The 16,808-nt window shown below is 38.2% G+C and overlaps 1 protein-coding gene across 1 annotated transcript in view; it reads right to left on the bottom strand.

The window, feature by feature from the left end:
• LOC129234147 (uncharacterized) overlaps window positions 1-16,808 on the bottom strand; it is a 121,357-nt gene that overhangs the window by 10,276 nt on the left and 94,273 nt on the right. The window contains exons 4-7 of the mRNA XM_054868046.1: window positions 9,930-10,076; window positions 9,005-9,371; window positions 6,988-7,966; window positions 4,711-4,918 (exon numbers count right to left, since the gene is read on the bottom strand). Of these exons, the coding sequence (XP_054724021.1) occupies window positions 4,711-4,918; window positions 6,988-7,966; window positions 9,005-9,371; window positions 9,930-10,076 (1,701 nt within the window). The remainder of the gene's footprint in view (window positions 1-4,710; window positions 4,919-6,987; window positions 7,967-9,004; window positions 9,372-9,929; window positions 10,077-16,808) is intronic.

The raw sequence follows: 16,808 nt of genomic DNA, 5'->3' as shown, positions 1-16,808 counted from the left end.
ACGAATCGAAACATACGTTTCGTACACATGACACAAGAAAATGATTTCATGACTGTAGCATTAAAATTTTCCAAATAATAAAAATTTTGGAACTGATAAATTTTCATGCAACGCTACACCCTTCGGACTATTTCCGGAAAACAAATAATCATCGAGTTGGATTAAACTTCACATTCACTCATAAAGTACTGAATTTCTCTAAAATTTCAATCAACTATTCATTTTTAGAGGATCGGAATAGAAGCTTATTCCACAATGAAGCACAACAAAACTTGTGTCAAGTTTAATCTGACAATGCGGCAAAATTTGGAGCTGTTTTCGGCAAATGGAATTTTCGTCCACCCAAAAATTTAAGTTCTGGGCGCTCCTGACAGCAGTTTATGGTCGAATTCCCATAATTTAAGCAGCTTGCCCATGGCACAGTTACAACGTGAATCATTCCATAGATTTTAAGGAGATTAAATCAGCAAAAAGTGATTTCATGTAGGTAGTTTTAAGATCTTTAAGAGTGCACCATGAAATATGTTTGAATGCTGATAACGTGTATGACAAATGAGCAACTCTTATCTTAAATTGTTATCTTATGTCAGTGGGTGAATCCACGATTCATTTTCATGTTTTAGTTTAAGAAAAAGAATTAGAAGATAAAGATCGAGTGAACAGAAACCAAATCATGCCATTTTGTCGAGTCCATTCATTCAACGATAATAAGTGACTTCGAAAGGATTAATCGAATTAGTTGAAGGATGAAATGGTATGGCATCAATGGCATTTAAGTACAGTCAAGTCTCGACGCATGCGAGGGATGCTTTCCAAGATCCCTCGCGTAAGTCGAAATTTTGCGTTGTAGAAAAAGATGTGTAGCAAATTTTCTGTAACATATCTAGTTTTTTAGGCATTTGTAAACACCTCTCAAACTGAATAAAGAATAAATACCTTTGTGCTGAAAAATTAAAATGTCAGTAATCCAACGTTATTAAGCACAAAACTTGCAAATGATTGCAGACACGTGTTTCGGTGTTACAAGGAACACCTTTTTCAATGCAAAGAAGTGTGAGCTTTTGGATGAAAAGTCATCCGAGAAAAGCGGATGACTTTTCATCCAAAAGCTCACACTTCTTTGCATTGAAAAAGGTGTTCCTTGTAACACCGAAACACGTGTCTGCAATCATTTGCAAGTTTTGTGCTTAATAACGTTGGATTACTGACATTTTAACCTCTCAAACTGTTTTAAACCATTTCTTATTTATTTATTTCCATTTCTTACATGAAGAAGTAAATTTTTACTATGTTCTACAAAATCTGTATTATTCAACATAAAATATTGTTACAGTGCACAAAATCAATGATAGATGAGAGAAATATAAATAAAATAAAAGTCAGTATGGTATGTACAGTATGTAGCTCTAATAAAATTCAGCACTATAATAGTACAGTGCACATCGGTACAGTAATTATATTTATAGTTTAAAAATTATGATGGTGATGATTTATGCTGCGCTATCTGATTGAGTCTTACCGTATGCGCGTTAGAAAACTCGCCAGAAGAGGAAGAACAAGAAAGACTGAGTAATTAATCTGCTTTCTGCCAAAAATTTTTGCGTGATGGGCGAAAAAATTCGCGTTTTCTCTAAAATTCGTTTCTCGTGAAAAACTCGCGTTATTGAGTCATTCCATGTCAAGTAACCGAGGGGTCCCCACTCGACCATCTCCGATTTGGATGAAATTTTATAGAGGCGTAGAGATGTCTTTGAAACTAATCTATGCAAATTTTCAGCTTCCTAGATCCAAATTGTGAGGATCTAGGATCTCCGAAAAATGTGATCTAAGATAGCGGATTAGCTTTTTGTGCCAAATTACCAAGTTTATACCAAGTTTACAGAAAATTTTATCACACTAAAATCCTGAAATTTTAGGCGCTTAAAGTATGTTTGAACTTTAGTATATTCAAGTATTTTCGTGAATTTGAGCTCGTTAGATTTTGTGTAGCATGCGCGTGAACTTGTGAAAAAGCGCAATGGGAAACATTTTCCCCAAAATTTAGGTTTTCATAAAATCTGAACAAAAATAATTCAAAAGCTCGTACTGCGTGATTTCATTGAAAAAATGCTTGTTTGCAATGGGTTACAGTTACAGAGCTTAAATATCTATTTTCTAAAAGATATTGTGATTAAAATTGGCTATCAAAACCGTTCAAGTGAAAAACAGCATATTTTCAAATTGCTATAGCTCAAGTTTGTCACCTCGCATCTTCTTTTTGTTTGTACCATTAGAAAGAACACATTTTTTCCTTTCAAAATAAGTATTTTTTTTTATGGTGTTCTTTCGAATAAGGATAAAGAAACGAGCTTGAAATTCTATCTGTCCTAACAAATTGCCATGTTCAATATCAGATTACGGAACATTTTACATTACTAGAAGCTTGAAATTTTAGGAGCTTAAAGCACTTTTGGTTGTTAATACGGTCTAGTATTTTTGAGTTCATTAACTTTTGAGTGGCACGTATCTCAAGTCTTGACAAAACGTAGCAGAAAAACTTTTTCCTGGATTTTAGAATGTCATTAATTCTGAACAAAAAAGATTCAAATGCTTGAAACTTTGTAATTCTATTGTCGATATGCATGTTTTAAATGGGTTATAATTGCAGAACGTAAATATTGATTTTCTAAAAGACCAAGATCGTTCACATGAAAAATGGCCTGTTTTTAATGCCCTGTAGCTCAAGTTTGTCACCTTGCATCTTCTTTTCGTTGGTACCATGAGAAACATATTTTTTCCTATAAAAATAGTTTCTTTTCGATGGTGTTCTTTCAGATAAGCGGAAAAAAATGAGCCTGAAATACTATTTGTCGTTAGCGAGAAAATCTCGTTCTACAATAAATAAAGAATGGTGAATGCCGTGACAACCGACTTATAGGGATTTTGCAACTGTTATAAGTCAGAAATATTTTTTTAGAATTCATTTAAAAAGTTCTTTTGCAAATTAAATATGTTAGAATCAGAAAAGTATTTTGTTCAGAAAGCAGACTGATGCACCAGACAGAACAAGATAATTTTCTTTTTGTATTATATTTCATTTGCAAAGTATCTTTTTAAATGATTAAGTACTCAATTTCAACTGACATGCTTGGCATTTAACATATGAAGATTAAATTTTGCCGCTAGACTATTAATGTACACTGAATTTACTGTGACTTTATAGTATTCATATTTGAAAAATGCCGGCTATAAGAAGCAGATTAACGAAACTAGACTCAAATTTTTCAGCACAAAAATAAATTCGACTCTCTATGGGAAATTTTCAAAATATAGTTTGAGTAAATCAGCACACTTAAAAACTTACCCTTCACCACTCATTACCAATGTGCGGCATGTATCTTCCGATTCCATTGTCCAAACGCAATTCAAAATGAAGCACTACTAACATAACTTTTCATTTTTTCGCTAATCACTATTGATCATTATCAGTTCTTGATAAGTAATCTCTATTAAAAATTCGCGCTTTTGTTTCGTGAATTGTTACTGACGTGATGATGAAACCAACAGAATGTCATTGCGTGTTAGTTCATGAAGAGAAGGTAGTGGACGCAATTTTATCTTAGCAATACTTTTCAAAGTATGTTCTTGGAGCTTTGTGATGTATGTCAGTTATGACCTTATTTGGAGGCTTTCCAACGCTTAAATGGCACCTTCTTGGATCGAAAACTGACCAAGTTGCAATAAATGTTGTAATTATAAGAATCCAAAATCAACGTACTTCTTTGATCTATGTTCCTATGAAACAAACTTAATGCGCTCGCGAAAATTTGATGAAATCTAAAGAGGTAAGGACAGTGAATTTCAGCGGTTTCTTGACATGGAGCCTATTTTAACACATTTCATCATTTTTGTAAAATCTTGCATTATCTCAAGTTGATTATATCAGAACTGTTTGGCTGGTACAAACAAATGTGAGATTGATACTTATCATCACTTTCTGATTTGATTTTGCTATTGTAGCTCGCTTATTGTAACAAAGCAGTGACTACGCCGTCATTTATTTCTGGACGTCAACTAAATTTGACGGTAGATGTGAGTACAAAAGCTGTTTATCAAGATAATGACAAATTTGACGAGGAACTTGTTGAGCAAGCGGTGTGGTTGCTCATACAAAAGTATCAACCAAGCTGCTTGCAAGCGAGTGTCATGGCCCATATGTGATTGAATAGTATTGCAGAAAAATCTTGAAGTTCTCAGAAAGATTTAAGTTTAAAAAAAATGTAGAGAAGCAGCTATCCAGTGATGTTAATGTGCTGTAGCAGGAATGAGACATTTCTAAAGTTATTGTCAGTCTCTTGTTTATGGTACAGCCAAATGGATTACAGCAAAGATTAGAAACAATGTGCTAAAAAATACTGATTTTATAAGGATTTGTTAGCACTAAGTTCGTTTTTAAAATTGCTGTTTCAAGTTTTATTGACATACTTCTAACGAGTGCCTTAAACTTCAGTAAACGATTGTAACATCGCTTGACAGGAAACCTTTTTGCATACAAAAAATATTGGTTTTAAAAATGTTGGGTTGAACAATTTACAAAACTTGACGGGAAACCAAACTGATAGTTTAAACTTCGCTTTCAGTATCTGTAGCTTTGCTTTAAGAGAGGTTCTTAAGAATGTTCCAAATACTATGCCATTACGATCCATAAGTTTGAATTATCTGATAACTTACCTTTTGCAGAGTCCAGGACCAGAAGTCTGTAGCAGTTTTTTGGGGGGTACTGGAGGATCTTTATCTTCATCGTCTGCCGATTCCGCCACTCCAGAACTGCCCTTGTTAAGGGCTGGCATGCTGGCAAAGTTGTTCTTCTTTGATTTGTCCACGACGGCGTATTCTACTTCCACTAAGCCTGCATCCAAAGCCGAATTTGAAGTGCTCACTGGAAGATACAGACAATAAATGTAACAACTACAGGGTTAAAGAATGGGGGAAGGGGAGGAATCTTCACGAACGGTACAGGTTAATTTGAATAACTGCTTTCTACGATCGGTTTTACAACTTTAAGTTTAAACTATAGAAATCGGGCAATATTTCACGACAAGCGTTGATTACTTATCGCATGCGTATATTTTCTTAATTAATTGAAAAATTTTGAGCGCACTCTATCGGTCTAGTTAGCATGTCACAGAGTTTAAAATTTTTTGATGCAACAATTTAATATTTGGCGAAGCGTAGTTAAGGTATTCCACCAACCCCCTTTTTTAAAATTTTTGCTTTCTTATTCATTTTTAAACACTAGGATTCTCTATTCATCAGTTAAAAATATTTTTTAACATTTAGGAGAACAAAATGATAATTTTTGGCACTAAGAGTTCCAACTATAGATGCAGTATTAGTTAGATACACAACGAGAAATGGGCAACCGAGACCAATTGGTAAACGGGCAAGCCCCCGTCCGAAAAATGCATGCGTGCCAAACACTTTTGCCGCAATCTAAAAGGATGCAAACGGCGTTGCATCCACTGGAGATCATTGGCTGCATCCTCGTAGGCTACGCTTTTTCCCATTTACTTTAAGATTCGCGCGTTCAATGGTGGCTAGTGGTATCCTCTACGGAGTTGTGTATCTAGATATGCTACATCTATTATGGTTACGCCTCAAAGTGATACACTACGGAGTGAGGAATTTTAGCTTTAAGTTTTTACTTGCATCCCTGTAATAACCTTCAACTTCTTCAAATTTTAAACTCATGACAAAAAATGAGATTCTCAACTTTTCAATCTGTGTCTGCTTTAGTCATCGTAGATTTTGAACTAAATAAACCGATTTTGATTTAGTCACTTTGGTTAAAAAGCTGACTTAATCTAGATGTTTTTAGCTGTGATTCAAGATAAGTGCATTTTTTTATTTTAATTTAAATTTTCTTGCAATTTTATGATAAAGAAAATGAATTGATGAAAATGGGAATTAAAAATGAAAAACAATTGGCGGCTAATAAATCTGAAACAGTGCTAATGGTATTTACTTCGGATGCTAGCACAGATTTCGCCGAAAGTTCATTCTCAGAAATCGATTCAGCAGTATTCGGAGAAAGATGACTGCAAAGATAAAGCAGACGAGTTGAGTTCGTGTCTTATTTCTGGATGTAATGAATAAAATAAAAGCTCAGTCACATGAACAATACCCATTCTAATATATATATATATATATCTCTGGAAATTTCAGTATTTGGAGTCACTCTAAGTAACAGAGCCCCAACTCGGTACATAAAAATTGTCTAAACCTTATAAAATTCTTGGCAAAATAGCTATGTACCAACCCGCTGAGCAGTATAGCTACCAGATAATTGACTTTCAAATAAAAATTCTACAGCAAAACCCGAATTTTTTTCGGAAAGTATGCTTAATGACAATACAAAAAACGCAATATCCGTTTACTGTTTCGAATTACTATGCCTAATTCGTACTGAGAATGGATGGAGAGTCCTATCGTGGTAAAAAATATTTTTACTACAGATTTTTCCACTAATTTTTGGATTTCTCCGGTGCAAAAGCCATATACAAAAGACCAAATTCCAGAGTTACGAAATCAGATTATTTTACACTCTGTCCAACAACTGGTTTACAAAATTTCTTATGTAACTTAAAATTGACCATCACAACTCGAGGCTAAGAGTTAAAAGTGGGGCATAAGTCAACCCCTAACCCTCCAAAAAAACCCTTCTCTGCTTGCACTCCTTTAATATATTCAATATTACATTTCATGTAAAGGTTTTTACTCAGCAGTAAAAATGTTTTTTCGAGGGGGGGGGGGCTAAAAGCGAAATGCATTGAAGGGAGAAAAATGCAAATTTAATTTCAGTTTAAAAGGTTTAACCATCCCATCCTGCTGATAGCTATAAAAATAATATAGCTAGTGTGAATCCTAAAAGGGTGTGTATTGAAAAAAGTGGATATAAACTTTCAATTTTTAAAGCTATTACATTCAAATGAAAAAAAAAATTCTTACTGTTTTGCATAGCCTCTTGTGTAGATTTTTTCAGCGCTGATTTGAGGTACACGGGGTTTGGACCACAACTGGGTGACACAACCCCAATACTCTTTGGTCTTTGACCGCCATAAGTCCTGTTTTGGGCACTCTCTCGTAAAGAAGTCCTTCCCGAAGCTATTTTGTTTGGTTCACTGTAGATATCAGCGGAATGTGTGCTTTTAGAGTCAGATTCGCGACTTGCTCTCAGACTTTCAAGATCTTTGGATAGCTCAGCAGTTAGAGTGCTTTCGTTTTCTGTCCTTCTAGAAACGGGTTCCGATTTCGAAGAACGCAATGTATTTGCACTTGATGGACGAATGGAATCGTAAATATTTTCAGGACCACATCTTATTCTAGATATTGTCCTTGCCCTGCGACCACCTTGAGAGGCGGAATGAGTTTTCCCCTCATCTGGAACCACAGGCACTAGCTTGGCATATACCTGAACCATATTATCACTGTACACAGGAACATTGGACATGGCGAACGAAGTTCTTTCCAAGAGGTTCGAATAACTTGATGTTTTCTGAAGAGGGGATAGCTTGATATCCATTTCACTTTGCGAAGAAGGCCTTCTTGAACTAGTCCTTGGTGGAAATTGTGTGAGCTGCGGACGGCTTTGATGGGACAGAACATTAGGCAGAGTAGAACAGCTGTTGCTTTTGAAAAGTCCAGCAGTCTGTTCTAAAGTTCGTGCGGCAGGTTGCTGCTGCTGTTGCTGCTCTGAGCAACAACAGCGGTGACAAGTACAATGGTATGATGTTGAAGCGAGTTGACTAGAACACAGGCACATATTGCTTTGGCGACTGTTGCAAGTGCAGTGAGTGCTGCTGCCGCCGTAACTAGAAAAACCACTGTCGGCAGAAATATTTTGAGTAGTTCTTATATCTGGATATTCCATAGATAGTTTTGACTGTATTTTGAGAATATGCCGTGGAACTTGAGGCGATGGTAAAACCTGAAACATGAGAAAGAGCGTTTTGAACATTAAAAAATTAAAACATTTAGTAATACTGTTGTCTTTATTTTGATGGAGATTTTGAAAGGACAGTATGGTTAGTTAGGGACTGCTGTTTTTTTTTCTGATGGGGAATTTATAGTACTTAATGTCCTTACTCTAGTAGAGGACTTCTGAAAATGACGGTTGTCTTTTATTTATCTGTTGCCTTTATTCTGATTGAGTTATTTAGGAACTGTTGTCTTAATTTTTTAAGAGTTTTACAACATTCATAATGTCAAAATATTTTTTTTCTGCAAGTGTACCAACTAGTCAGTAATATATGGTTCCCACAAGCAATGCTTCTTCTGGAACCGATAGAAAAATTCGAATTCATAAAATTCATTCCGATAGTTTAAAAAACTTTTAAACTTTCAGAAAACGCCGGGGGGGGGGAAGTCATCATGAGGTAGAATTTGTTTTCACCTTTATTTTTTTTACTTATAAAGAGTACTGAAGGAAAATGTAATAGGCAACTATATTTTGGTTCAAGTATCACTCTTTTTCGGTTTATAAATTGTGGAGCCTTGAGTTAATAATCCTATGATTAGAAATGCGGAGAATTATAGTGGATAATATTTGTACCTCTGAGCCCGAAGGACGCAAGTCCAAAAATTGCGATTTTCTGTTTATTAGTGCATTGTATGTAGAAGCCTATTTAGCATCGAGCCATGTGAACATAATTCTTTAAAAAAAAAAATCCTGTTCAATTTTTTTATCAGAATTAAAAGAGCGTTCCTCCCATCCTTTGCATGGGCCATAAAATTTTTTCCTTTTTACTGTAAAATTATAGTGTGACTTACGCTCCTCTGGCTCTGAGGTACAGATATTACCAATCAAATTATATTATCAAAGCGTCCATAGCTAAAATGGTGGAAGAAATTAGGAATTTCGATGAAATCCGTTGGTAATTTTTAGTAGCAATTGGAAAAGGCAACAGAATTCTTTCATTGAAAAATAACGACTGATACTAATGCGAGAGCTTGGAAAGAAACATACCCTTCTGTTGACTTCGGGCATGGATCTGTTATTCCACACCAAGTTGTTGCCTACTCTCCGCCCTTCCACTGCAACCGGACTCTCCTTATGACTCCGGTCGTACCTGTGTGATTCTCTGACGGATGAGGCAGGACTGTAAGCTCGTCGCAGGTCCAGCTCAGGAGCCGTCCTACTCCGGATCCGGGTCGATCCGGCCGACCTGAGTGGAAGAGTTGTTCCATCCGGACAGGAAAATCGCTGGGCGTAGAGGGTTGCGAACAGCTTTCGGCAGGAACGACGGATATTCTGTTCGGACAGCTGGAGTTGCTCGTCAAACCGGACGCAGTGATGGGAATCCGGGAACACTGTCAAAGGGGTCGGCGGGCGCCTGCAAAGACATCAAAATAGCTTATTTTAGATCAGAGTATTTATAATAAAATACTAAACACATTACCCCTGCCCATTTCATGATTTAATGTAAAAAATCGATTTTGATTTTATACGTGAGGAACGTAGAAACTTTGCAGTCGGATCTTAGGCTATTTTGAGCCTTATATGGTTTTAAAGTTCGATGATAATGAACATCCATAAAATTTCTGCAATACAGAATTCAGCTCTGAAAAAGAAAATATACATGATGTTTGTTCTCTTACTTATTAAATTACATTTATAATTAATTTGTTCTAATGAACGTGGAATATTACCTGTATTACATTCCCTCCAAAAAATAACCATGAAAATTAAAGTAAGAAATAAGGTATTTGTCGGATGTCTTTTCATCCATAAGCTCATTTATTTTGCATTGAAAAAGGCGTTCCTTACAACGCCGAAACACGAGTCTGCAGTAATCTGCAATGTGTGCTTTTTGACGTTGTTATTTCTTACTTTACTTTTCAGCACAAAGGTATATGTCAATCTCAACCATGAAAATGCTTGACAAGAGTACCTGTTGCACTCCTTGAGGGCCGAGTGATCTGCCTTCAGTGGAGTGTTCGTCTGTGGCAGCTGACAACTGGATCTCTTCGGAGCTCTGAGAGATCCATTGCAGCTTCGAGACTTGACAATGTCGTTCTTCTGTACAGGAGGAGAGTACCTGGAAAAACACAGAAAAGTAAACTACTACCACCAGGAAAAAAGATCGTTAAACGCACAAAAATAGAGCCTTGGACAGAAGTATCTATATTGTATCAGTTCTCTACTGAATACAATAATGCAGAGTGTTCTAAAAAACAACGATCCATTCCTGTGAAAACACTAATATGCATATCTATTTCTTTCACAAGTTTTGGCAATTTTTTTGCAACTTGAGATCATAGACGATAATAAAATCGAGCAGTGGAATCGAGGGAAAATGACAGACTCCTGCTCCGGAAATTTTAGAGCCTTCGATTCCGACTCCTTTACCCCAAAATCAGTCCGATTCCAAAAACTCGAGGAAAGTTGCAGAATTTGAGGGAAAATGACCGACTCCCGCCTCCGAATCTCTTACCCCTAAATCAGTCCGACTCTACAGCCCTGATAAAAACCTTCTTTTTTACATTTAAAAGTACAAATTCTTACTTTTAACATGTTTTTAAAGAAATGTTGCTTCTAACGCTCGTACATGAGTACACGCACCAATGGTTTTAAGTTATTAAAAAACATCACTATTAAATAAACGTAAAACGAAATAGTGTGGGGTTTACAGTTTTTGAACTGTCCCTCTTTTGTCGCCGGTGAGGGATGTAACATTGTAGTACCGATGCACAAATATTTTCAGGGGCTTTTATAAACAGGGTTTTGGGTTAGAACCGCTTCAGGATTTTTTTTTTCTTTTTGAAAGGAGGGAGACAGTTTGAAGAGTGTCGTTTTTCAAACGTTTCTGTTCTTTTCTGACCGGGTTTAGCATAAAACTGTAAAACTGGAACCCATTCAGAATCTCAAAGGTATTACGCTTCTAAAAATAATGCACTTCGCGAAAATTAAATTATAATTTAATATGTTTTTATCATAAACTTTACTTTTTATTTAGGAAACAAATTACCACTTACGAGAAAAACACTTTTACAAATACTTAAAATTTCTTAAATAAATATTTGTACCACTTTGACTTCTAACTGAATATTTAATATAGTTTAGTCAGGATTTGTTAGATTATTTTTAGAAAAAAAATCAGAATGGATTATAAAGGTAACACTCATGAGCAGGGGCGGGCCCCTAGTTTCAAAAATATTGTGCTCCCTTCAGGCTCGGGTCAACAGGTGTCCCTCCCCCCCCCCGTGCACGCTCCTGCTCCATGAGAAAAACGGTGACTTGCCAAGACGTTTTTTGGAATTTCTAAATTCAAAGCAAATCAACTCACAAAAAATCACCTGGTTAGAATAAAGCTGTAAATTGTAAAGAATTTATACAGGAAAGTTTTAATGTTTATAACAACAAAAATGTTCAAAATGTGTCGAACCTAATGTGACACTGCATTTGAAAATCACCCAGTTCACATTTTAACTAAGAGTCTTTATACGTAAACCAAAGCTGGGAAAAATGTATATACATTTATTTATATATATGGATAGGTAAAACAGCAGTATCAGCAAAATTTTCATTTATTATTATTTTGATTTTTACTCATCTAAATCAGCTTTATTGTACAAACTTGATTGTATTTGGCTTCCTCTGAGAATAAAGCACGAAAAGAACGACAAATGTGAACATTTTATTCGTGGAGAATCAAAAACTTGTTTCTTCAAATATCTCAAACACTCACTTTTGTAGATACTGCGGTTTTGCTGCCCGCGGCAGCAGAGTAATCCAGCCTTTTAATACAACACTCTTCCTTTATTTTCAGAAATGGATGTCACAACCATGGCATTTTCGTCGTTGCTAACATTCATTTTCTGCAGTTTTCAAAGAAAAATGGAAATTACAGGAAGAAATAAGAGAAGAAAACGAGATTCCAATACAAAGAACGCAGATGACCATTAAAAATCAAACATGAATCTACTTCATCCTGTGGTTATGCAACGGACGAGCGTTCGCAAGAAAAATTAAAGGTTGTTGCGCACACTTAACCCAAGCTGAGTTAATATTTTTCGTCCATTCGGACGAGCACTTCTCTAAGGCCTTCGGTAATCATTCGAAATATGTGTTCTCTCTGTTGACATCCACGCACCTGAAATGTCGCCTGATGGAGAAACGATTGCATCTCTAGTCCGGAAGGGGTATTTGCACAAATTAAAAACTGTTCACATTTTTAAGAGATAGATCAAGTGTTGAGTCTTTCCACTATCAGAGTGAAGAACGCGTTTGTTCAACAAAAGAAACTTGAATTTGTAGATCAACTAGTGATTGTATAATCATGGAGTAAGAAGTTAAATAACGGCAAATGAAGAACGGCGTGAAAAATCAAGTGATAAGTGTCCAAATCAAAAAGCCAAAATAAGCACCTTAATCATTGACGAAATGAAAAGCTGACTGGCAGTGCATTAAATGCTGACAGTAGATGTAGAAGGCCGGGAGCTGACATGCAAAGGGCCGGGAGCTGACATGCAAAGGGCCGGGAGCTGACATGCAAAGGGCCGGGAGCTGACATGCAAAGGGCCGGGAGCTGACATGCAAAGGGCCGGGAGCTGACATGCAAAGGGCCGGGAGCCGACATGCAAAGGGCCGGGAGCCGACATGCAAAGGGCCGGGAGCCGACATGCAAAGGGCCGGGAGCCGACATGCAAAGGGCCGGGAGCCGACATGCAAAGGGCCGGGAGCCGACAGGCAAAGGGCCGGGAGCCGACAGGCAAAGGGCCGGGAGCCGACAGGCAAAGGGCCGGGAGCCGACATGCAAAGGGCCGGGAGCCGACATGCAAAGGGCCGGGAGCCGACATGCAAAGGGCCGGGAGCCGACATGCAAAGGGCCGGGAGCCGACATGCAAAGGGCCGGGAGCCGACATGCAAAGGGCCGGGAGCCGACATACAAAGGGCCGGGAGCCGACATGCAAAGGGCCGGGAGCCGACATGCAAAGGGCCGGGAGCCGACATGCAAAGGGCCGGGAGTCGACATGCAAAGGGCCGGGAGCCGACATGCAAAGGGCCGGGAGCCGACATGCAAAGGGCCGGGAGCCGACATGCAAAGGGCCGGGAGCCGACATGCAAAGGGCCGGGAGTCGACATGCAAAGAGCCGGGAGCCGACATGCAAAGGGCCGGGAGCCGACATGCAAAGGGCCGGGAGCCGACATGCAAAGGGTCGGGAGCCGACATGCAAAGGGTCGGGAGCCGACATGCAAAGGGTCGGGAGCCGACATGCAAAGGGTCGGGAGCCGACATGCAAAGGGTCGGGAGCCGACATGCAAAGGGCCGGGAGCTGACATGCAAAGGGCCGGGAGCCGACATGCAAAGGGCCGGGAGCCGACATGCAAAGGGCCGGGAGCTGACATGCAAAGGGCCGGGAGCTGACATGCAAAGGGCCGGGAGCTGACATCCAAAGGGCCGGGAGCTGACATGCAAAGGGCCGGGAGCCGACATGCAAAGGCCCGGGAGCCGACATGCAAAGGGCCGGGAGCCGACATGTAAGAGGCTAAGAGCTGGTAAGTAAAAGGCAAAGCGCTGACTGGCAGTAGGTTAGAAGCTGACATGTAGTCAGGGGTGTCCACAGAAGTTTTGGGGCCTGTCAGAAATGACTTTTCCGGGCCCTCCTCCATATTGTTCACTTCTATAGTTCACCCCTAGTTTTAAAAATATTGGGCCCCCTTCAAGCCCTGGCACGGGCCAACAGTTGTCCCTTCTCCCCTCTGCATGTACTAGGCTAAAAGCTAACTAGCATTAGGCTAAAAACTAACTAGCATTAGGCTAAAAGCCGACTGGTAGGTTTGGCTGACAGGCTAAGAACTGATAGACAGAAGACTAAAAACTGATAGGCAGTTGAATAAAAGTAACCAAGAAGTCAGCTATAACTAAGAAGACCTAGACGACAATTATACTGAAAGAAAACTAGGAAGATCTCTTAAGTTTTCTTTGATTTATAATTCAAGAAAAAGCTAGATTTGATAATTATTTCTTTGCCAGTAGATGTATGATGCACGTTTACTCCGTTACTAAGATAAGTTTTCTTTTCTAAATCATAACTTTTACTTGCGCATCTACAATAGTTTGCACTTACTGCGTGTTTCGAATTCATAACTAAGATAGAAAGCAGCCGTTGGGCTCCTGACGGCTAATCGGTAAAAGAAAAAGCTAAGACTTCTCACTAATTTCAGAGTTCTAATTAAAAGAAGATTCTCCTTTAAAAGATTTGCCCATAAATTCGTATTGCTTATTAACGCGTCAGTATGCACGTCGTAAACATGCCATTTTGAACTGGCCATTGATTGGTGGGGAAAACATGAAGAGATGTCTTAATAGCCTTTTAATATTCTTTAAATAGGGCTTTTTAAAAATACTTTTTTTTCACGTTAAAGAAGTAATCATACAAGCCTATACGATAGATACCTTTATTTACAGATTTATGAGATAATCGGTACAAATTTTGCACAGGTTTATCAATAACTCCTCTGGAGTTTCGAAGAGATGTAGCAAAAAAGAAACTAATTGGAATACAACAAAAATGAATATTTTAAAGAATGCAAAACAATTTAAGTTTTCTTTACATTTGTAACAGAAGTTTTATGTGTTAACTCCTCGGCAAAAGGACTTCATTAATGTGATGAGTCCAGTTACTTCTCTCTCAGCACGGTACTATCATTGTTAACTCGTATTATTCGTTTACGCAGTTTTGTTAAATCACCTGGCAAAAGGGATACAACAACTTGGTCAAACCGAAATATAGTATTAATGGCTGCTGTATGACTAAGGTTTCACAATATTTTCTGGCTCTGGCAAAAAAGTACGGCCTTGAACACGCTCATGTATGTTTTAGCGGAGCTAAGAGAAGTAGCTTGGAAAAAAAATAAATAAAAATAAATTCTGACATTTTGAATTTAAATTATATCTTTCGCAATCACAAGTTGCGACAGGGCCCTACTCATTGGAGTTATTGTTTCTAGAAACGGCTCCTGTCCCCCCAAGCTTGCCCCTCCTCCAGGGCGGTTACGTGTGTATAGTTATGAGTGTTTAGGCGCGCGTGCATACTTGTGTAGGCTTGTGTGTGTGCGGAGACCTGTGTGTAGGTTTGTGTGTGTGCGTAGGCCTGTGTGCATGCACGTAGGCCTGTGTGAGTATGCGCGTGTGTAGGACATGAACGCCTCCGACCGGGAGAAGCGGATAAGCAGATAGCTCAGAACCGGAGCAGCCGCGCCGCCTGCAGAGGACGGTGGGCGGTGGTGCTGCAGAGGCTCCTGGTCCAAGCCGAAAAAGGAACCACAACGCCAAGGACGGTCAAGTGAGGACTATAAACAATCGTGATTGCTCAAAAAAAAAAAAGTAGCGGTGCGGTTTTTTAAACACCTATTTTAACAAATGGATTCGTTTAAGCTTCAGCCGATTGGAAGGCAACTTATCAGAGTTTAGAGCCAGACTATAGAAAATCTATAAGACATAAAACCTGAATGCATGGACGACATTGCCCAATGTTGCTTGTCCCAAAAGCTTAAACCAAACTATTTTCGTAAGAGTTTCATTGAAACTCCCACACGACTTAGTGCTGGCAATTGCAGGGCCGACGAGAGGTCATGTCAGCCTAGTCGGAAACTAGGGGTCCGACTTGCAATCGGAGTAGTATAAGTTTAATAAGTTTTATCGCTCGGCGACCAAACTAACAAAGGGCCAGACTTGGTTTTCGGAGACCCTGGGTAATTGACTTGGTATCGCAGCCCTTACAATAAATGAACTTACCGTAACAGTGGTGATAAAGGATCAGAAAGGCACTTGAATGATGTTACATTAAAATGCAAGAGTGACAGCGACAATCGCTTAATAATTAAGAGATTTTTAAAAACTATTTCATAAATACCAAGTGGCTAAGCTGAAGTAAATCGGAGTATAAGTTTGGTTGAAAGAGTGCAAATTGAAAATCTCGAAAAAAGATTTTCCTATGGAACAAAGTTCTTCGAATCCTTTTGCCACATCAAGTGGTTAGGAGGCGCAACACGACCATGCAATTCGAGGAAGACAAGTCCGATCTCTTATTTGCCAAAGGGGCACCTGTTAAAAGTTTTATGTTCACAAGTCGTGCGCTTATATCCGCTTTAAAACTTGGTATCCTTTCTGTTTCGAATTATCTGCCTAAAATCTGCTGCATGTAGGAAGTCATTAAATGATGGAAGACCAAAAGTTGCCCGATTCACCATATGTCTAGCTTAAATTGGGAGATTCGACAGTTTTAAAGCGATTGTAGCTAAGGATAATTACGTAGATATAAATGTTTTGCAGTAAAGTGCAGTACCCTCAAATTTCCTTTTTTTTTGCAATTGTCATCTATTTAGTTTACGAGCTTACTTATTTGATTTCCGCTGAAAATAAAGACGAAAAAAAAAACCCCCGTCAATTTCTGACATTTTCCCTATTGTTAGTATGGAATCCAATACTCGTTTCAAATATCTCAAAAACTATTTTTGCAGACACTGCCCTTTACCTTCTCATCGGAAATATTATAAACAGATGTTTTTTTATGTGTTGATTTAGTTGCAAGCTTGCTGAAAAATTGGCGTTTGTTTCATTAATATAAATTAAAAAATTTCTTTAAGTGTAAAATCACAGAAATAAGTGTCAAAAAATATTAGTTTATTATTTATTTTCCAGCGTTTACGACATTCTCACATTGTATCACATATAAACAGCGTAAGAAAATAAATGTGCTGGTATAACATCGCTGTAGTAGAATTTGCGATTATTTTGTGCTTTTAATTACATCTTTTTTTGTAC

This window comes from Uloborus diversus, chromosome 1 (assembly GCF_026930045.1).
Source record: "Uloborus diversus isolate 005 chromosome 1, Udiv.v.3.1, whole genome shotgun sequence".
Lineage (NCBI taxonomy): Eukaryota > Metazoa > Arthropoda > Arachnida > Araneae > Uloboridae > Uloborus > Uloborus diversus.
Note: the sequence above shows the minus strand (reverse complement) of the source record. Positions and strands in the feature narration are given on the sequence as shown.